The sequence below is a fragment of the Eublepharis macularius genome, chromosome 13 (assembly GCF_028583425.1).
Source record: "Eublepharis macularius isolate TG4126 chromosome 13, MPM_Emac_v1.0, whole genome shotgun sequence".
Taxonomy (NCBI): Eukaryota; Metazoa; Chordata; class Lepidosauria; order Squamata; family Eublepharidae; genus Eublepharis; species Eublepharis macularius.
This window is the reverse complement of record NC_072802.1, coordinates 56,326,174-56,347,874: the sequence shown is the minus strand read 5'-3', so window position 1 is coordinate 56,347,874 and position 21,701 is coordinate 56,326,174. Positions and strand designations below refer to the sequence as shown.

At 44.0% G+C, this 21,701-nt stretch overlaps 2 gene segments (V, D, J or C); both read right to left on the bottom strand.

Annotated features, from left to right (window-relative positions):
* Window positions 1-2,833: 2,833 nt before the first annotated feature.
* On the bottom strand, window positions 2,834-12,337 carry LOC129340987 (immunoglobulin lambda variable 5-39-like). The segment is given in 3 exon segments: window positions 2,834-3,144; window positions 11,805-12,116; window positions 12,271-12,337. Coding segments are annotated over 3 exon segments (669 nt in total).
* Window positions 12,338-17,974: 5,637 nt separating this feature from the next.
* On the bottom strand, window positions 17,975-21,292 carry LOC129340986 (immunoglobulin lambda variable 5-37-like). The segment is given in 3 exon segments: window positions 17,975-18,297; window positions 20,784-21,086; window positions 21,234-21,292. Coding segments are annotated over 3 exon segments (672 nt in total).
* Window positions 21,293-21,701: the final 409 nt, after the last annotated feature.

The following is a 21,701-nucleotide window of genomic DNA, read 5'->3' as shown; positions in this document are numbered from 1 at the left end:
CGAGAGTCTCACTGTCTTTCCAAGCACCACAGACTCTGAGGGCTGCTGGGTCAGTGTAGGCTGAGAGCTGACACCTGGAAACATAAAGATATGTGTGAATAACAGGCTCAGGTTTGAATTTAAAACTGCAGAAAGAAATTATTTTCAGCACACCTAAGCAGTGAGAGAGAAGTGGAAGGAGAATGGCCCACAGCATGCTGGAAAACATGGACCGCATTAGGGCTTCCTCTGGAAATGTAGCTCTGATGAGCATCTTCTTTCTTTCTTTCTTAAGCGGATCCAGGGCTTGAGATCTGCCCTCTATGCAAATACCTTGTTTGAAGACCCTCCCCTTTTTGCTCCAGAAGAATAAATTTATAAAGAGGACTGGATTTCTTTCCATCAAACAATATTGCATAGCATTTAGTTCCAACACATTGCACACCAAGTCCCCAAGAAGCAGAGCAGATTTTGAGGTATCAAAATTACTTTGATTTAAACGAAGGAATTTGGAGTACAAGGGAGGGCTTCAGACTTTTTCATCTAGAAGTGCCTGTTGGTAGAGAAAGGGCTGGAGAAAGCAGAAGAATTGCATGTGGTAATTCGACTCTATGCTTTGCAAAATGGGCAAGATGTAACATCTGTAGGTATGTGCAGGAGGCGGATACCTTGAAAGAGCTGACGAAATGCAGAGGAGCTAAAACTAGAACTTCTGCATACTGAGGAGTTGGATACTGCCCAGTCATAATTGACCATGGAGTGGGAACTTGGCAGATTATAATTATGTTAGGAGAATTCTGCCTCTGTATGCAGAAGGTGTTCTTTTCACCTGTTCTTCTACATTGCTGCAGCTCTTTCTGACCCCAGAAAAGATCAGTCCCACAGGGCCTGCGTAGAGGAGCTGCCTTGTGGTTGGGTGTGGGGCCGGAGTGAGAGAGATCAGGAGTTGAAATGGCTCCTCTTTTGTTTTTGATAAGTGCCCCTTTTCGAGGGCAGAGGCCATTTCATTCCCTTGTCCCTCCCACTTCAGTACAGCAGCCGAGGTTGCTAATCTCCTGGTGGGGCCTAGAGTTGTCCCGGAATTACAACTGACATCCAGCTGACAGAGATCACTTCCCCTGGAAGAAATGACAACTTCAGAGGGTGGACTCTATATTACATCCCTGGTGAGCTCCTTTTGTTGTCCACACTCAACCCTTCCTATGCTCCATCCCCAAATATCCAGGAATTTCCCAACCTGTAGCTGGCAACCCTAACACCAACCCTCATGATGCTTCTTCTGCATTAATCCCGCATTATCAAAAATGCTCAGAATCAACCTCAAGAGCTCTGCCCACCCCCACCCCTACTCCCTTGTTGTTTCAGCCATCAAAAACAACATAGGGAAGAAGGCAGGAATTTCTCCTTCTCTGGTGCAGTGGCTTGGATCTTAATTTGGCCTAGCTGCCTGTTTCCTCATGAGTTGCCACCAAGAACAGCTCAGTATATAGTCTAATTCCATGTCCCTATGGCAAACTTGTGCAGTTCATAACATCTAGCTAGCCTGGGAGGAGGTTTTGATGAAATACAAACTTGCCTAAGGCTGGCTGGATTCAGTTTCTATGCCTGAGTGAGCACAAAAGACCCCAAAACAGAACATGCTTATAGTGAACAATTTCCTGTTTCACGGGTGGAGATTGGGCAGGGGCTGTCTCTGATAAATGAATGGTAACAAATGTGAAGATGGTGGACTAACATCTCCCCCTGAAGGCCAAAAACAGAGAAGCTGGTATCACATCCTTGTGTGAACCATTTTGTTACCCAAAGAGAAGGTCTTCTTGAGAGTTGGGGGGAATTAGCAGCACGAAAAAGGCAGCCGGGGGGGGGGGGGTAACTGGGATCTTTTGTGCCTTAACACCAACCCTCATGGCTCTTCTTCTGCATTGATCCTGCATCCTCAGGAACGCTCAGGATCAACTTCAGCAGCTCTGTCCCCCAATCCTATCTTGGTATTTCAGCCATCAAAAACAATATGGGGGAGAAGGCAGGAATTCCTTGTTCTCTGTTGCAGTAATCTGGATATTAATTTGGCCCAGGTGCATGTTTACTCATGAGTTGCCACTAACAACAACTCAGGATACAGTGTAACTGCAAGTCACTATGGCAAACTTGTGCAGTTTGCAACATCTAATTAGGCTAAGAGCAGGGGTTGATTAAGAGAAAACTTGCCTGAGTGAGCAGGAAAGATGCCAAAAAGAGAAAACACTTCCACTGTACAATTTCTTGCTCCACAGAAGGAGATTGGGCAAGGGCCATAAATTAATGGTAACAAAGGTGAAGAAAATGGACCAAAGGTAGAAGAACTGGCATAACATACTTGTGTGAAACGTTTCACCCATCAAAACTTGCAGTTGTACAAAGTGGTAACTGGATCAGGAATGGATTTAGCCGGTTTTTTACAAATGTAAAGGTCATTGAGGAGCTCAGCATTTGTGGGGAGGTGGATTCTGCACTCGGCCTTCAGGGGCCAAACAGCATTAGCAACCCTGCAGAGGCATTTTCAATCCCAAGGAAGCAGAAGGGTGCCATTGGTGGGCTAAAGAACATGACTGGAGCTTACAGACAGAAGCCCATCCATGGTCATTTCATGCCTCCTAGATTGCAATCTTATGGAGCAAGTCCCATTGAACTTGGTGGGATTTGCTTCTGAGAACGCATGCCTAGGATTGCACTGCAATTAGCCTCAATTAACCCAAAGAGATGCTCTGAAAATGGTTGATGAAAGAAGACAGAGGACTGAAAATGCAAAAGTATTCCTTCCTTCCCCTAGCAGAGGTTTTTGTCCCACTTCTCCTTCTAAATGTATCACTGTGGGTTACACATAGCTACTGCCACTGCTATGATCTACACCACAGTAGTATGTAGCCTCATCTTCTGGCTGTACCCCAGTGATCGTCAAATAGCGATCACTGCCCGATTTGGAAACAGAGAATCGATCTGGGATCCCGCTGGGTCTGCTGCTGTCACTGTACATCAGAAGCCGAGGAGCCTGCCCCTCTCTCTGCTGATACCACTCCACAACATAGCTCTCATAGCCGCTGCTCAAACGGGCCGAGAGTCTCACTGTCTTTCCAAGCACCACGGACTCTGAGGGCTGCTGGGTCAGTGTAGGCTGAGAGCTGACACCTGGGAACATAAAAATATACGTGAATAACAGGATCAGGTTTGAATTTTAAAGCTGTAGAAAGAAATTCTTCTCCATACACCTGAGCAGTGGGAGAGAAATGGAAGGAGAATGACCCACAGCATGCTGGAAAACATGGACTGCACTGAGGCTTCCTCTGGAAATGTTGCTCTGATGAGCATCTTCTCTTTCCTTCTTAAGCTGATCCAGGGCTTGAGATTTGCCCTCTATGCAAATTCATTGCTTGCTCATTGGTTACAAAAACTGCTGGAAGACCCTCCCCTTTTTCTTCCTGAAAAATATCAAAAGGGCCGGATTTCTTTACATCAAACAATAGTGCAGAGCATTTACCTCATCACAGTCGATGAAAAAATTGAATGCCGTCCCATTTAGAACAAAGATGGGTTGTTCGTCATAGTAAAGAGAAAAATGTCCATTTTTAAAAAATGTATGTATGGAGCAATTGAAATTCAAGTATATTTCCAAGTGTTTCCAAATACTATACCATCCACTGCAATTGCAATTTTATCCTTGGAGACTGGCTTTATTCCCTGCTTCCAATAATAGTAGGAGAGTGTATCTGTGTAAGAATGCTCAGCTGAACTTGAACCTCTCACAGAATGCTGAGAGCAAACCAGAAGGCAGATTCGGGCACATTTTTGCACGGAAACGAATGGCAATGCCCTTTCCCTTTGATGTCTGCCTGGCCATGGAGGAGGGAAGAGACTTTGTCTAGTTCGGATGGACAATCTAAACCAGGCAGGAATTTTGATTGCTGCTTGCTGTTGTATTTGAGAGTCAGGATTATAATATGCCCATGCTTGTATGTTTAAGCATATTGAACAGAAATTTGGTAACATCGCTATTAAGTGCCGTCCTTTCCATTATAGTGTCATGTCTTATTCCTTGCTGCATAAGGAAACAATATAATTATGTAATCAAAAGTAATCAATTTCTAGTGCATTTGCTACTCAATATTATGAATCATATAGACACAGTTCAATAAAGATAGTCCAGGACTTCCACCGTTGTGTGTGTGTATTCTTTTGTCACAACGTTCAGAAGAATCTTCACAAAGACTTCTATTGGAAAGAAATTGGATAAGGTACTGTTGTATCTTCTTCTGCGTGTCGTCTAATTAACCATATAGGGCTTAAGTACCACCCTCAATATGCTCTACTTAATGAACCATATTAAATTAAAGAAAACAATTTAATAAAAGTTCAGTATTTAGACCTGTTGGTCTAATTGTCTGTAGAGTGACAATCCAAAACGCTTCCCTTTTTAATATATTATTTTGATTTACCTGTCCCTTTGTTAAGACCTCAAGTACCGAAACTTTAAAAGTCTCATCATGTTGATGTTCAATAAAGTGGGAAACTAATGGTGCCTCCATTACTTGTGTCTGATCCTAGACATATGTTCTAGTATCCTCATTTTTAAAGGTCTTATTGTGCAACCAACATAAAATAAGGCACAAGGGCATTCAATCAGATATATAACTCCTGGTGTGTAACATGATGCGAAATGTTTAACAGATATCTTAGCCGGCCCCAGATTGGGCGTGGCCGTATATTTCGTTGGAACAGTACCTTATCCAATTTCTTTCCAATAGAAGTCTTTGTGAAGATTCTTCTGAACGTCATGACTAGGGGTGTGCAAGCCAAAAATTTTCGGCTATAGCCGAAAGTAGAAAGCCGAAAGAAGATTCTCTATCGTTAAAGCCGAAAGCCGAAACAAGAATCTCTTTCGGCTTTCGGCTTTCGGGATTCTTTCGGCATTCTTTCGGCATTCTTTCGGCTTTTTTCTATGGGAAAATGCCTCCGTCTTCCAGGACGCCTGGAGGAGGCATTTTCCCACCGAATAAGCCCAAAATTGGTGGGGACCTTCCTCTAACCCTTCTCTAACAACCACCCAAGTTTCAGACAGATTGGACTTTGGGGGGCCATGTTATGGCCCCCCAAAGCAGGTCCCCCCATCCTCCCATAAGAAAGCGAAGGAGCAGCATATTGTTAGCATGCTGCTGCTCATCTTTCTTCATTATTTCCTATGGGGAAAAAATGAAGAGGCAGGCTTCCTTTGCCAGGGGTGGCATTTTGCATGCAAAATGCCCCCTCACCCTCAGGGGCCCTTCTCCCACCCCTCCTCCCACCCCCCACCAAGGCTCAGCCTGCTCCCACTTGGGGGGGCCATTTCATGGCCTCCCCAAGTAGGTGCTCTTTTCTCTACCACTGACAGCTGGGGAAGGCTTGTCTTGCCAGGGGTGGCATTTTGCATGCAAAATGCCCCCCAGCCCTCTGGGGCCCTTCTCCCACCCTTCCTCCCACCCCCCACCAAGGCTCAGACTGCTCCCACTTGGGGGGGCATTTCATGGCCTCCCCAAGTAGGTCCTCTCAGCCCCTAAAGTCCACCCCTTACAGCCCCACACAAACCCAATTCCCCCCCAGCTGCCACACACAGACCCAAATCCCCACATTAGCCCCTCACAGACCCAAATCCACCCCCACCTGCCCCACACCCATAACCCCAGGAACAGGCTGGCAAAGGCCAGCCCTCTCCCTTTGTTCCCTATGCTGGGAACTTCTAAACTCTCTTTCCCTGGGCAATTCTGCACAGCCCAGGGGTGCCACAATGGTGGGCACACTTCTGAGTGCCAGCTGGTCCCTGTGAAAGAGCACCTGAACCACAGACACCCTCCCTCAAATTCCCCCACCACCTACAGAGATGGCTGGCCAGCCATCCCCATTGTTCCCTATGATGGGAACCAACTGCACAACAAAGAATAAAACAAGAACAACACAAAATAAAGTTTTAAAAAAATTATTTTCTCCCTTCCAAAGTACAAGTAGGCAAAGCATTATGACACGTTACACCAGCAGTCCCCCACACAGAAAAATTAAAACAAAACTCACTTAACATCAGAGAATCACAAAACACGATTCCTGTCAAAAACACTTTATTTCTTGAACAGCTTTAGGTTACACAGCAGGGGGGAACACCAAAGGGCATGGCAGCACTATCTTACACAAAAATAACACAACTCACTTAACATCAGAGAATCACAAAAACACAATTCCTGTCAAAAACACTTTATTTCTTGAACAGCTTTAGGCTACACAGCAGGGGGGGAACACCAAAGGGCATGGAAGCAGTATCTTACACAAAAATAACACAACTCACTTCACATTAAAGAATCACCCCAAAAAATTGCTGTCAAAGGCACTTTATTTCTGTAACTGCTTTAGGTTACACAGTAGGAAGGCACCACAGAGCAGGAAAGCAGTGTACTACACAAAAATAACACAACTCACTTCACATCAGAGAATCACACAAACACAATTGCTGTCAAAAACGGTGAAGTGGGTTGTATTATTTTTTGTAGTACATTGCTATCATGCCCTGTTGTGCCCTCCTACTGTGTAACCTAAAGCTGTTCAAGAAATAAAGTGTTTTTGCCAGGAATTGTGTTTTTGTGATTCTCTGATGTTAAGTGAGTTGTGTTATTTTTGTGTAAGATAGTGCTGCCATGCCCTTTGGTGTTCCCCCCTGCTGTGTAACCTAAAGCTGTTCAAGAAATAAAGTGTTTTTGACAGGAATTGTGTTTTTGTGATTCTCTGATGTTAAGTGAGTTGTGTTATTTTTGTGTAAGATAGTGCTGCCATGCCCTTTGGTGTTCCCCCCTGCTGTGTAACCTAAAGCTGTTCAAGAAATAAAGTGTTTTTGACAGGAATTGTGCTTTGTGATTCTCTGATGTGAAGTGAGTTGTGTTATTTTTGTGTAAGATAGTGCTGCCATGCCCTTTGGTGTTCCCCCCTGCTGTGTAACCTAAAGCTGTTCAAGAAATAAAGTGTTTTTGACAGGAATCATGCTTTGTGATTCTCTGATGTTAAGTGAGTTGTGTTATTTTTCTGTGTGGGGGACTGCTGGTGTAATGTGTCATAATGCTTTGCCTACTTGTACTTTGGAAAGGAGAAAAAAATTTTTAAACTTTATTTTGTGTTGTTCTTGTTTTATTCTTTGTTGTGCAGTTGGTTCCCATCATAGGGAACAATGGGGCTGGCTGGCCAGCCATCTCTGTAGGTGGTGGGGGAATTTGAGGGAGGGTGTCTGTGGTTCAGGTGCTCTTTCACAGGGACCAGCTGGCACTCAGAAGTGTGCCCACCATTGTGGCACCCCTGGGCTGTGCAGAATTGCCCAGGGAAAGAGAGTTTAGAAGTTCCCAGCATAGGGAACAAAGGGAGAGGGCTGGCCTTTGCCAGCCTGTTCCTGGGGTTATGGGTGTGGGGCAGGTGGGGGTGGATTTGGGTCTGTGAGGGGCTAATGTGGGGATTTGGGTCTGTGTGTGGCAGCTGGGGGGGAATTGGGTTTGTGTGGGGCTGTAAGGGGTGGACTTTAGGGGCTGAGAGGACCTACTTGGGGAGGCCATGAAATGCCCCCCCCAAGTGGGAGCAGTCTGAGCCTTGGTGGGGGGTGGGAGGAAGGGTGGGAGAAGGGCCCCAGAGGGCTGGGGGGCATTTTGCATGCAAAATGCCACCCCTGGCAAGACAAGCCTTCCCCAGCTGTCAGTGGTAGAGAAAAGAGCACCTACTTGGGGAGGCCATGAAATGGCCCCCCCAAGTGGGAGCAGTCTGAGCCTGGGTGGGGGGTGGGGGGAAGGGTGGGAGAAGGGCCCCTGAGGGCTTGGGGGCATTTTGCATGCAAAATGCCACCCCTGGCAACACAAGCCTCCCCCAGCTGTCAGTGGTAGAGATTAGAGCACCTACTTGGGGAGGCCATGAAATGGCCCCCCCAAGTGGGAGCAGGCTGAGCCTTGGTGGGGGGTGGGAGGAGGGGTGGGAGAAGGGCCCCTGAGGGTGAGGGGGCATTTTGCATGCAAAATGCCACCCCTGGCAAAGGAAGCCTGCTTCTTCATTTTTTCCCCATAGGAAATAATGAAGAAAGATGAGCAGCAGCATGCTAACAATATGCTGCTCCTTCGCTTTCTTATGGGAGGATGGGGGGACCTGCTTTGGGGGGCCATAACATGGCCCCCCAAAGTCCAATCTGTCTGAAACTTGGGTGGTTGTTAGAGAAGGGTTAGAGGAAGGTCCCCACCAATTTTGGGCTTATTCGGTGGGAAAATGCCTCCCCCAGACGTCCGGGAAGACGGAGGCATTTTCCCATTGAAAAGCCGAAAGAAAGCCGAAAGAATCCCGAAACGTTTCGGCTTTTTTCTTTCGGCTACCCGAAACGTTTCGGCATTCCCCGAAACGTTTCGGCATTCCCCGAAAGAAGCCGAAACACTTTTGTTTCGGCATTCTTTCGGCATTCTGAATGCCGAAACGCACATGACAAAAGAATACACACACACAACGGTGGAAGTCCTGGACTATCTTTATTGAACTGTGTCTATATGAGTCATAATATTGAGTAGCAAATGCACTAGAAATTGATTACTTTTGATTACATAATTATATTGTTTCCTTATACTGTGACTCCCGCGAGTTATTCTCTCTTTCCCATGCAGCTTGTACAGGAGTAGCCTCTCTTTTATTCCTTATTCTTTGCTGCATGCAAGTTGTGGGTAGCCATAGTTAAAAAGAACAATGAACAGGGCTCATTTTGAGGGGGAATGCGCAGGAACACAGTTCCAGTAGTTCTCCAAAAAGGTCACATATCAGGTTGCCCCACCCACCTGACTTTTGGCCATTTGGGGCCCGATTTGGCCTGGATCGGGGCCAAAACGGCCCAATTCGGGGCCCCAAATGGCCAGGATCAGGCTAAAAACAGACAGGATTGGTCCTGAAATGGCCAGGATCGGGCCTCTGATGGGGCTGGTGGATCACTCTCTCGCTTAGCAGTGGCCCAATCTTGACCATTTTGGGCCCCTTTTCGGCCATTTCCAGCCCTTTTTTGCCATTTTGGGCCCAATATCAGCCCTGAATGGCCAGGATTGGGTCCAAAACAGCCAGGATAGGTGATGTCAGGAGGTGGGACATATGTAAATCATTTATGCTAATGACACACTTCCAGTGATGGCAAGGGGTATGGCATATGCAAATGAGTTATGCTAATGAGTTCCTGCAGCTCTTTTTCTACGAAATGACCCCTGACAATGAGAATGCAATGATTATGCACTAACTCCCCAAGAAGCAGTGCAGACTTTGCGGTCTCCAAGCTACGTTTATTTTAAGCCAAGGAATCTGGAGCTCAAGGGAAGTCATGCTGGTCCTTTTCATCCAGAATTGACAGTTAGTCCTCAGGGTCAGAAATAGCTGGGCAAAGTGAGAGAATTGCATGTGTCCCTGGTTTGCAGAATGGACAAGATGTTACATGAGTTGGTATGTGAAGGAGCAGCTGTCCTGCTTCAAGCAGCTGCCGGGTCTGCAAGCGCTGCTGACAGGTAACAAGGTCCAGCTGGCCAGGCGTGGAATGTGCAAAGTCCGTAAATCAAGGGAGTAGTCAAGGACAAGCCGGGTCAGAGGTCAGAGAGACAGTTCCAAGGAGCAAGCGCAGGCAGCACAGTAGCAGCTCAGAGAACTCGTTGAAGCCACGCTGAAAGGAGCCCTCCCTCTGGCTTTTATACTCTGAGAGCATTTGGTCAGCTCGCACAGCTGCTTCAAGTCTCCTCCTCTGAAGCCCCTCCTTCCTCTGAGAAGGCTGGCCTGTTCAGAGCCCTGAGGCGTGCAGATGTGCAGATTGACATCGGGTCTGTAAGTCTCTTCTGTCCCTGCTACACCGACGTTGCTCTCGATAGTCTGGAGATGCTGGAGGGGATAAGGAAGCTGGCTGCATCTGGGCTGGTGGCTCTGGGTGGGGAAGGGGAGCTTCTGGCTGGGATTCAGCATCTGACCGTTCAGCTGTGGTTGGCTGCTGGGAGACAGGCTGCTCCTCCTCAGGAGGAGCAAGGCTGTCAGCAAGCGTCAGTGTTCCAGCTCCTCCTCCTCTGAGGACTCGTCAAGCTCAGGCTGTACTATGACAGCAGGCTACTCTGAAAGAAATGCAGAGGAACACAGAAAAACAACTCCTTCTGCTCAGAGTATGGCTGGATACTGGCCAGTCATATTATCCACTGCGGTGGGACTCTGAAGGTTATAATTAGTTTAGGAGACTTCTGCCTCTCTATGCAGATGGTATCGTTTTCACGTGATCCTATCCATTGTTGCAGCTCTTTCTTACCCCAGGAAAGATCGGTCAAAGGGCCTGTGTGGAGGAACAGCCCCGTAGGCTGTGGGGGTTATAGTAAGAAAAGTCAAAGAGTTGAAATTGCTCCTATTACTCTTTGGTGAGTGCGGCTCTGCTGAGGGAAGGAGACCTTTTCACTGCCTTGTCCCTCCCACTTCAGCACACCAACCCTCCAGGCTGTTCCTCTCTGCATGGATCCTGCCACCTTAGGAAGAATCGTTCCGAGAGTCGGGGTGCAGTAACTGAGAAGAAGGAAGGGAACTGTGTGCCTTCCAAGCACAGATGGTAGGATGGGTCCCACTATGTATAAGTATCCTTAAATTCTGGAGCGGTTTGTCTTATTTGGTATGTATTACATAAAAAGTTTCAGAAAGTTTTTAATAATTGTAAAGTTTGAGGAAAGTTCTGAAAAGTCTTTTTGAAGTTTGTTTAAAGTTTGTAATTAAACATATTAGTTTGATACAATTATTTTTAACGGGGAAAAGAAATCCCAGTGAAACATTTGACTTTATGCATTCATTTATATCCAACCTTCTGCTGATTCCATATTTGAGGATGTGCATGAATGGAGGTCAAGGACTGGTTCAAACAAAGATGGAAACATTAAATGGGCAGTATTGTCACCTGCTGAAATGTTCTTTTAAAGGTAGCTTTTAACAATACAGGAATTCTTTCTGGGTCCAATTTACAATCTTCTCCTACTATATAAAAGGCAAGCCGTATTAGCAACGACTCACTTGTTATCCTTGCCCGGGCACATTGCCAACAACTCTGGTCTCAAGACCACTGCGAAGTGCTCACTTGCTTCCAGTAGGAGGCCCGCTGAATTGATGGTCTAAGCTCTCCTCCCTGCATCTCCCCTCATCGCCCTCCTACTCTGACCTCCAGGCCATTGTGAAGCACCTGCTTGCTGCTGGGAGGGAACCTGCCAAATCAGATTTCTAGAGCCCGTTTTTTTCCCACACACAATGGACATGGTTGCTTGTCATGTATAAATTCTGTTAAGATAAACTTCCAATCACAGCCTAAGATTGTTCCTCGGTTATGTGATGCAATAAGCAGACAGTATTAAAAGGGACTGTGGCATTTAACAGGCATTTTGATTAAGCCAAGCAACTTTTTAAAAATACTGCCTCATTATTTACATCATTTCTTCTTATTTATAGTCTACTTCCAATGCAATGAAAACAAACCCTATACTTTGCTTTTAAATTAGTTCAGGACAGGCTGTTGCAAAGAGGATGAGTAGAAACAGAGAAGAGTTTGGGGCAACGTGTAATTATGGGGAGGGGAGACTCAAGAGGTGAATTTAAAATGGGGCAGTCCAACTACACATCAGAGTATCCCTATTTTCATACATTAAAAGGTACAGACAGTGCAGCAGCCGGCCACCTGCAGAGGCATAACAAGATCATGCATGAAAGACTTGAGCAGGCAACAGAAAAACGAGGTTTTTGTCCCAGTTCTTCATCTGGCTGCATCACAGTGTACACGGTACCCCCAGAGGTCCATACAAGACAATAATAGTCTGCCTCATCCTCTGCCTGAGTGTTGGTGATGCTTAAGTAGCAAATTGTATTGGAGGAATCCTTGGAGGCAGAGAAGCGGTCCGGGATGCCAGAGCCATGATGCTTATCGGAGTCTTTGTTGTATCTCAGCAGGTACCTCGGCTTCTCTCCAGTTCTCTGTTGTAACCAGACGACACCTCCTAATGTGCCCGCACTAGAAAGAGTGCAGGAGAGCTTCGCTGGGCCTCTGAGAGACACCGAAACTGAGGGCGGCTGACTCAGCGTGACCTGGCCGAGAGAACCTGGGGAGAAAGCAACAGGGTGCGTGAAATGCTGCTCCACATCCAGCTGCATTGAAACCAATGGAAGTTTTGCCTCTCTTTTCGTTGAGTGGATTTAAGCCGAAAAACGAAATAAATGTTTATTTGGTTCAGAGAGCCAAAAGCTTTTGTTTACCTGTATAATAACTTAACAGCATGAGCAGCAGCAATGGCCAGGCCATGTCTTCAGTTCCAGATAGTCTTGGTTTCTCTGGGAAAACAGCCTGCCAGGACTTTTCAATCCTCCCATACAGCACATGCAAATTTGTGATCTGCTAATTGGCTGCCATTGGACCTGCCCCTCCTCTGAAGTCATGTGCTACCTTCCTCCCGCCCCCAAATATAGAGGTTATAAGAGTTTTTCCTGATGATTAAACAATCCTGAAGTTTTATTATCATAATATTCAGGTTCAGAACACATCCACACTTAACAGTGGAAACCAGTTTGCAGCTAATTTAACTATGCTAATGTCTAATTTTAAATCTAAATGTAATTTTATAAATCTAATTTTATATTTATAAAGGTACTGCTGATAACTTTCTTTTTGAGACTATTAGTCATCCACTAGGGGACCTGAGTGATGTAGTGGTTAGCGTGGGAGGATCTGGGAGACCCAGGTTTGAATTCCTGCTCTGCTATGGCAGCTCACTGGGTGATCTCAGGCCAGTCACATACTCTCAGCCTAACCTACCTCAAAGGGTTATTGTGAGGATAAAATGGAGGAGTGGAGAATGATGTAAGCCACTTTGGGTCCCCATTAAGGAGAAAAGGGTGGTGTAAGTAAATAAATAGTAAAACATAACAAAAATACAGCTCTCAGAAATGAACAGGAAGTATGAAATTAAACATGTTTTAAAACAGTTTCTAATATAGATATGAGCTGGGATGTGTCTGTGTTCCTGCTGCCCATTGTACTAGCCTAGTTTCAAAGTCACTTTAGGGGAAACTGCAAAAATCTTAAAAGTGAGAGGTTTGGGGGCGGTGTTCTGAAGAATTCAGAACCCTTATCTTCTTGACATTTCATAGAATCATAGAATCATAGAGTTGGAAGGGACCTCCAGGGTCATCTAGTCCAATCCACTTCACAAGGCAGGAAATTCACAATTGCCTCCCTCCCCCCACACAGACCCAATGACCCTTGCTTCACGCCCAGAAGATGGCAAAACACCTCCAGGATCCCTAGCCAAACTGGCCTGGGGGAATCCCAAGAGGTGGTTTATTCCTGCAAACTCCCCCTTCTTCCACCTTTGCTTGAAAAGACAAATATGACTGCAGAATCCATCTTGGTCTAAGACATTTTGCACAAGGAAGATAAAGGATATTTTAGATTTTCTCAAGGAACACCAACGGAGATGACAGACAGGAGATGTAATATGGTAGAAGTGGTTTCAATGCTCGTTCACTGCTTGTAGGACAAATATTTATTCTCTTCCACCACAATCTAGATGATAGGAAGCAACCTCAATTCTACATTTCAACCATATATGAGGCCAACAGAAAGCAGTCAAGTGTCCAGCCTTCATGTCTGGATCCATCTCAGCTGAGAATCTTTTTCACACACACACACAAATTGAACCCACTTACCATTGTTCTTTGTATTGGGTTTAGCCTTTGGTTGAGCTGTTTTAGGAACCCATTTTGGCTGGAAATTGGAATAATAACAGAATGAATAAAATATGGGAGTCTAACCAATGTATGGATTAAGGGTACAGATCTCACCTCCTGACCCTGCCTTCCAACTTCCATGGGTTGTTCTAAACATCTGCACAGAACATGTATGCCTACAAAGAAGTAAGAATCTCTTCCTGTAATGCAACCAGCACCTTGCAAAGACGACTTTGATGCAAAACGTTTCAGCGTTACCGGGTATAATTCTAGGAGCTAGCCCAGAGTTCTGACTTTTATGCAAAACATAACTGACAACTGTCACCGATGTCAGTCAATATAATTCTTTTTTCTCATTGACTTGCCATCATGCAGGTCTATGTGGATTTGAGGAGTGGAAGTAAATCAGAAGAGAAATGTCCATCCACCTTATCAAATGGAGCAAAAAGCATGAAACTGAAGGGGGAAACAGGGGCGGGGATCAATATTTGATTGACAGTGTTTGGTCTTTGCATGAGTGAGCAGGAAGGACAGGGTTGGGAGGGGGGAATAAGAATTTGCACTGAACAATTTCCTGCTTAACTTCACACCAAGGATGTAGGTTGGGCAACGGCTTTCTAAAATTCTTTAATGCTAGCAAGTCATAGGAAAGGTGGAGCAACATCTCCCCCATCAGGCTTAAGGCAGAAGATCAGGTAGCCAATATGCATAACCGTTTATACACAACCTCTGACTTTTTAAAAATGTGGAGCTGAGATGAATGTTGAGTTCAACATGCCTTTCCTTATGAACAGTCATGCGAGCTGCAAAGATGAGTTTGTGGCACTGCATGTAAAGACTTTGCAAATGGTTTCCGGCCTTCCTTTCTTTTGGGGGCCTTCCCAGGTCACACTTGATAACTGGCAATTGGTGAGTTTGAAAGACAGAAATCCAAGAGTTCTCTGCAAAATTTTCACTGTCGTGATTGTCTTTATGCTCTCAGACCTGACTTCAGAAAAGCCAAGAACCACAAACCTCACTGAGCAATTTTATGGTCTGCCAATTCGGTAACATCTCTCTTGGTAGCTGTGTTCATGTTTGTTTGTTTGCTTGCTTATCCTGTAATCCACCTTGAGTTTCAGTGAAAAAGGTGGACTATTTAAAAAAAGTAAATAAATCTTTATCAGTAGTCAAGCTTTGAGGAGGTGTTGCTATTCTTGGTATCTCAAGAAGTCTGTTTGAAGACCTCCTGAAGGACAATTAGCTCATGTGTGTACATACAGAGAATTAGGCCGTCCCTGTAATAAACTATGATGCAAAAAGGAGGGAGGTGAATCTCACAGGGAACAAAAGAATCAATTTCATGCCATTTATAATACAATGAGTCAATTTATAAGTGCAATTGAAAGTGCAAAGTGCTGACAATTCATAAATATTACCACAATATAACAAATTCATAAATATCCATTCACAAATGTCCATACAAGTCCATACAAGGCAACATTTCATATATGAGCATTCTCCAAATAGTCCATAACTTCCGGGTAAATCCTTGATGAAACAGTTTTTTACTTTCTTTCCAGATCTTCTTTCTTATGCATTCATAAATATAAAGTAGAAAGGCTTTCCTGCCATGAGGTAAGTTATAAAAACAACAGTCAACCTCACCCCTGCAAAACTCTCGTGGGGTGAGTTGTAAAGGCAGCAGTAAATCTCATTTCTGCGTAACCTTCTCCTGTATAACAATAATGAGGTCAGTTGTAAAAGCAGCAGTAAACCTCATTCCTGCATAACCCTCAATCTGTGGCCGGCTGCAAGCAGATTTCGCGCTTGCTTCTTCAGGAGTCTATTTCCTAAATAGAACATAAGTCCCATCAGTTTACCAATCAAATGGATTTAACAAAAATTCTTCAAAATATTTTCTTTAAGGTGCATTTATACTCACAAAGCCCCCATGGGGAACACCCCTAAGCACTTAAATCACTCAACCCGGACAAGGCGGCGATGTTTCTTCACGCGCGCCTAACAAAAAGGGCGGTTCTCTTAAATAAACAAACTTCATCTGTCTCTTAAAGATATACTGTCACATTACAGCCATACGGTTTCCTCCACCCTATTACAAATAGCAGCTCAAAGACAATTCATTATTCAGCCCTTTAGGTTTAACTGATCCCAATCTAAAAATCCAGAATGCTTCTCTTTGAAGTAGTGCTGTTTGTGCAGATTCACGATCTTTCCTATGCATAACCTCCACAATCGTCACCTTAAAGTCATTTTCTGCATGTCCCTGCTCCCTAAAATGCTGAGTCAGGGGTGCCTCCTGGATGTTGTTACATATACGCGATATGTGTTCTAAAATGCGTACCTTGATGGGTCTTAACGTACAACCTACGTATAGCAGTTTGCATGGGCATTCCAAGCGCGAAATCTGCTTGCAGCCGGCCACAGATTGAGGGTTATGCAGGAATGAGGTTTACTGCTGCTTTTACAACTGACCTCATTATTGTTATACAGGAGAAGGTTACGCAGAAATGAGATTTACTGCTGCCTTTACAACTCACCCCACGAGTGTTTTGCAGGGGTGAGGTCGACTGTTGTTTTTATAACTTACCTCATGGCAGGAAAGCCTTTCTACTTTATATTTATGAATGCATAAGAAAGAAGATCTGGAAAGAAAGTAAAAAACTGTTTCATCAAGGATTTACCCGGAAGTTATGGACTATTTGGAGAATGCTCATATATGAAATGTTGCCTTGCATGGACCTGTATGGACATTTGTGAATGGATATTTATGAATTTGTTATATTGTGGTAATATTTATGAATTGTCAGCACTTTGCACTTTCAATTGCACTTATAAATTGACTCATTGTATTATAAATGGCATGAAATTGATTCTTTTGTTCCCTGTGGGATTCACCTCCCTCCTTTTTGCATCACATGTGTGTACATAGCCAATCATTTCAATCTTTCTAAGAAGCCCTCATCTGCCCCTCTCCCTTGTCTTTTCCAGGAGCAGAACCACATATTTGGAATACCTTCACAGGAAAGGTCTGCTAGTATCTAGGTGCCAAACAATGATCATTTTCTTCTTTGGGTTGGTTTTTTGGTCTGTCTTGTCTTGTTTACTCAGGTCTTCTATTGCTGTGAGAAATGGGTTCTCTGCCACTTTTTTATTTTACACTGAGCTATTTTTAATTCATCAGTTTTATTGTTTCTATGAGTCAATTTAAACAAAAATAATTTACAAGTGAGATATAATAACCTTTAGTAAACAAAGTATTTCAAGTCAGTTATTGGGTCAATTTAAGTCATGACTATCACATTCAAAGCCTTTCATGTGTGGCTGCCTCTCTTCCTATGTTCCACCACAGCAGCTTCGCTCATCTGGTCGGGGCCTTCTGGAGATACTGCCTGCAGATGGGCAAAATTAACAGCTGCCTGCACACGTGCTTTCTCTGTGGTGGACCCACCTTGTGGAATGGCCTGCCTGAGGTTGTCAAGAAAGCCCCCACTCTCCTGGCGTTCTGCAAACTATGCAAAACTGAATTATTCAGGAGGGCTTTCTATCTGAATTACAGGACTGTGTCATAAGAAATAGTTCAGAGAGATGTCTTGATAAGGAAAAGGACTAAACTCTACACTATTGGGTACTCTCTGCTGATGTAGATATGCACCTACTAGGGAGTTTTCATGCTGCTAAACATGCTATGGAAATTAGTTGTGCTTTGTTTCAGATAGATTTCATCTCTGGGCTCAGCTTTATGTTTGTATAAAAATTTTCTGCTTCCATTCCCTACTGTATCTCTTTCACTGAATATCCTAACTGTTGTTCATTATTGTAATTTGCTCAATGAATGTCCTAGCTGTTGGATAATGTATTTTTACTTGCATTGATGTAATCTGCCTTGGATTTCAGTGCGAAAGGTAGGCTATAAATAAATAAACAAAGCATTTTTGAGCATGTTGCTTAGCAAACTTCCTTCTTTAGTAACCTTGCCATTTGCTTTTGTCAGCCAGCAGGTAGCCTGGATGAGAAATGATCTCTGTGTGGTCAACAAGAAAGAAAGAAAGAAAGAAAGAAAGAAAGAAAGAAAGAAAGAAAGAAAGAAAGAAAGAAAGAAAGAAAGAAAGAAAGAAAGAAAGAAAGAAAGAAAGAAAGAAAGAAAGAAAGAAAGAAAGAAAGAAAGAAAGAAAGAAAGAAAGAGCAATGCATACTCTTTCTTGCTTCTGGAGGATTTTGTCTCAGTTCCTCATTAACTTTTACCATAGGGGAACAGGCTACCACTGCCATCCCAGGCACCACAGTAATAATCAGCCTCATCTTTAGCCTGGATGTTGGTAATGGTCAAATAGCGAATGCTGCCAGACTTGGAGCCAGTGAATCGATCTGGAATCCCATCTCCCCGGGTGCTGTCACCATACCATATGAACCGAGGAGCCTCTCCTGCCCTCTGTTGATACCATGCAACAGCATAGCTACTATGCGCACTGCTCAACGTACAGGACAGCTTCACCGTATTCCTGAGGGATGCTGATGCCGAAGGGGGCTGAGTCAGGACGGGCTGTGAATTTGCACCTGGAAGACAGACATGAATGAATCAGTTCTCCTGGCATCAATTTATACAATGTTTTATAGAGCATCAATCACACTCCAGAAAGCATGTTAAATAATAGTGGTCATGTCATAATGTATAGTGCATTGAAAACAAGACAGGATCCTAAAAACTCAGTGAAAGAAAACTTATGTATTTAACATTTCTATATCAAATGTGCATATTTAATAAGGAGGTATTATTGCCCCCTCCCCACCTGAATAAGAAGTGACCAATGAGAAGAGAAGAAGAGCCCAGGCCATGGTGGGAAATGCAGATCAAGTCAGATGCCTTTAAAGGTAAATGGCCAAAACTCTTCAGTTCTCTTTTAAGTATCAAGGACGTAGAAGAATTTACCCCTTCTATGCAAATATAGGTCCTGTTGATTGGCTGCTGCCAGTACCTCCCACTTTGTGCTTCTGAGAATGAGGAATAGGCTTTTTAAAAATGGGAATATAATTTACATACTCATAAAAACAAAAGAAATTAAATACAGTTCACAGTGATACAGGCCCGGCAAATGAATCAATTGCGTTAGGAGAGGAATAAGCAACGGAGATCTGGTGTACAAATCCAGCCCTGCAAATTTTCATGTAATCCCAGAAATAATCTCAGTGATCCCACCAGTGAACACACATAGGCCATTTCCACACACGTTGAATAATGCACTTTCAATGCACTTTCGCAATCCTTTTGAAGTGGATTTTTTGTTCCTCACATGGAAAATCAGTTTCAAATGTTCACTAAAGAGTACTGAAAGTGGATTATCCAACGTGTGTGGAAGCAGCCATAGTCTTCTGCACCCTCAGCCTGAGATGCATGGACCACTAGGGACTAGGGAGTGAGTAGCGGAGTGTAAAAAACTGGCAAATCAATAAGCTACATGAGCAGACCTGAACAGGGCAAATTGTGGTGCCCCAAGTCCATTTCAGATCAGACAAATGACACTGAGGGGGGAGACTTCATTCCCCCCCTCCCACGTGCCATACTCTTAATCCAAATTGAGCCTTGCACATCTTTCTGCATTTCCAGTTGGGAACATGCTAAATAGCGACTGAAAATCCTTGTAGCTACCTCAGAGAGGACCATAACATGCAGTGCAGCCCCCGGGTTATATTCTTGGCCAGAGAAAGATGTGCAAGAGCCCTACACTCAGTCATGAAAGAGTTAAATTGTGTCACTCTGTTTAGTCAGATAGCTGGTTAGCATAGGACCACTTAGGCTTCAAGAGAAGTTACCGCCAGAGAAAGTGGGAGTCTTTAGTCTTAATGAGGGAATCCAGGATTGTCTATTGGATGGGCTGGTTTATTGGGGGGCAATTAGCTAGCAACATATAGAGGCAGTATATCTTTGAATCCCAGTGCCAAGAGGCATCTTCAGAGGAAGGCCTTGTCCTCTTTGCACTGTTTGGCCCTCCTTGGCAACTAGTTGGCCACTGTGTGAAGCAGGATGCTGGACTAGATAGACCACAGGTCTAATCCAACAGGGCTCTTCTTATGTTCTCTGAGGAAGAAAAGTTAACCATTTTCCAATGGAGAAAATCATTCTTAAATAGAAGAAGGACTTTGCATCAGGGAGTCATTGGATCCAACACATTATTCATATTCTCCTATTGAAGCTTAAAAGAGCTTTATCTTGGCTGGGTCACGTGCCTGAACATTTTAAAAAGATGTTAACTAGGTCAGCATTACATAATGAATTCCACACAGAGGCTTGATTTAATCAGCTGTGTGTTCAACAGGCAGTCCATGAAGCCAAAGTAGTAACCCGCCAGCTTCTTTTCTAGGTGAGGCTGGCACATTTCCAGGAACAAGAGTTTTAAAGTAATGAATGGTCAATGACTTCCTTGCATCTACTTCACAGAAATTTCAATAACCTTGTCACAAAGCTCAGGAGTGTATTGTAATATATAGGAAATATATAGGAAATATGCACTTTCATAATGATACAGGGATCCATATCCTAGTATAAGGGTAAGGGACTATACAAAAACAACCAATAAAACTAGAAAACAGCTTGTTAATCAATTATGTTAAATTCCAAGATGCTTTGCAGCTCCTTGAACTTTTGCAAAAATGAAAGGTCAGGTTTTGAACTAGTGCTCAAATGACATGGTGACACCCTGACTAAGCAGTGTTTCAGTGGCATCTCTACCACATGTAACATTTAATTTGGACTAGACTATTTGGTGACAATGATAGAGTCCAGGATGTTCTTGGAACTGTGTATTTCTGTTGCAACATTCGGCAATTCAAGAGATGGCTTGTGAGGATGGATCAGTTTGGACCCGATAGGTGGATTCTCCTGTCTTGGAGAAGTAGGTGGAACTAGATGGCATTTTTGCAAATTCCAATAGCACCATTCAAACAACTTCAAGGTCATGTCCCATTTAACTCTGCAGTCATTTTTGCTTCCTCTGTCTGGGGGGGAAGAATGCAGGTTTTTGTCTCAGTTCCCTATCAGATTTTACCACTGTGAAGCTGGCTACCCCCACCAGGCCACATGTAACAGTAATATTCTGCCTCATCTTCGACCAGGAGGTTAGTGATGGTTAAATAGCCAGTGTTGCCCGATTCGGAAACGCTGAACCGATCAGGGACCCCAGTTCCTCTGCGGCTGCCATAGAAGAGAAATCGAGGGGGCAGACCAGATCTCTGTTGAAGCCAGCCAAAGTGATATTTGTCACTGCTGACAGCGCAGGAGAGTTTAGTTGTTTCTCCAGGAGATACAGATTGTAAGGGAGGCTGAGTCAAGGTGGCTTGCGAAGACACACCTTTTTCCAAAAAGAAAAAAAAAAGGTCAAATCATGAACTTGTTTCTATTTCTGTGCTCTGAAATATCACCAAACATTGTCGTTCCATGATAGAAACATAATATTGCTTCCTTTCTTATTGACTTTTGTCAATAAAACACACCTTACCTGAGCAATAGCTGAGGAGTGTGAAGAGAAACACTGTCCAGGCCATGGCGGAAGGCAAAAGGAGTTTGAATGTGTGAAGTTGGAGCTAATCTAGTTGAAGCCCTCTCTTTTCTTTCTTAAATCCCCCAGGATCTGAAGAACGGCTCATCATGCAAATATGTCCACACCCACTGGCTCCTCCTAAATTGCTAGCCCTCCTCTAGAGAGAGAGCTTCCACTGTAGCCAAGCCCATGAGAACACATCTGTATAAAGAGATTTTTTTATCAAAGAAGAAAAATTCCCTTACTTTTTCCAGGGTGAAAAAAGATGCCACAGCATGGAAGGCAAAGAAGGGGGACTGTGGAAAGAAAGCCATTACCTCAGCAAAGTTCAGTTTCTCTAAAAAGTGGAATGAGGATGGATGAATTTGCAAGAGAATACTTGGGGAAACAACAAGAATCCATCTAATATCTAATTTGTCCTGTAGT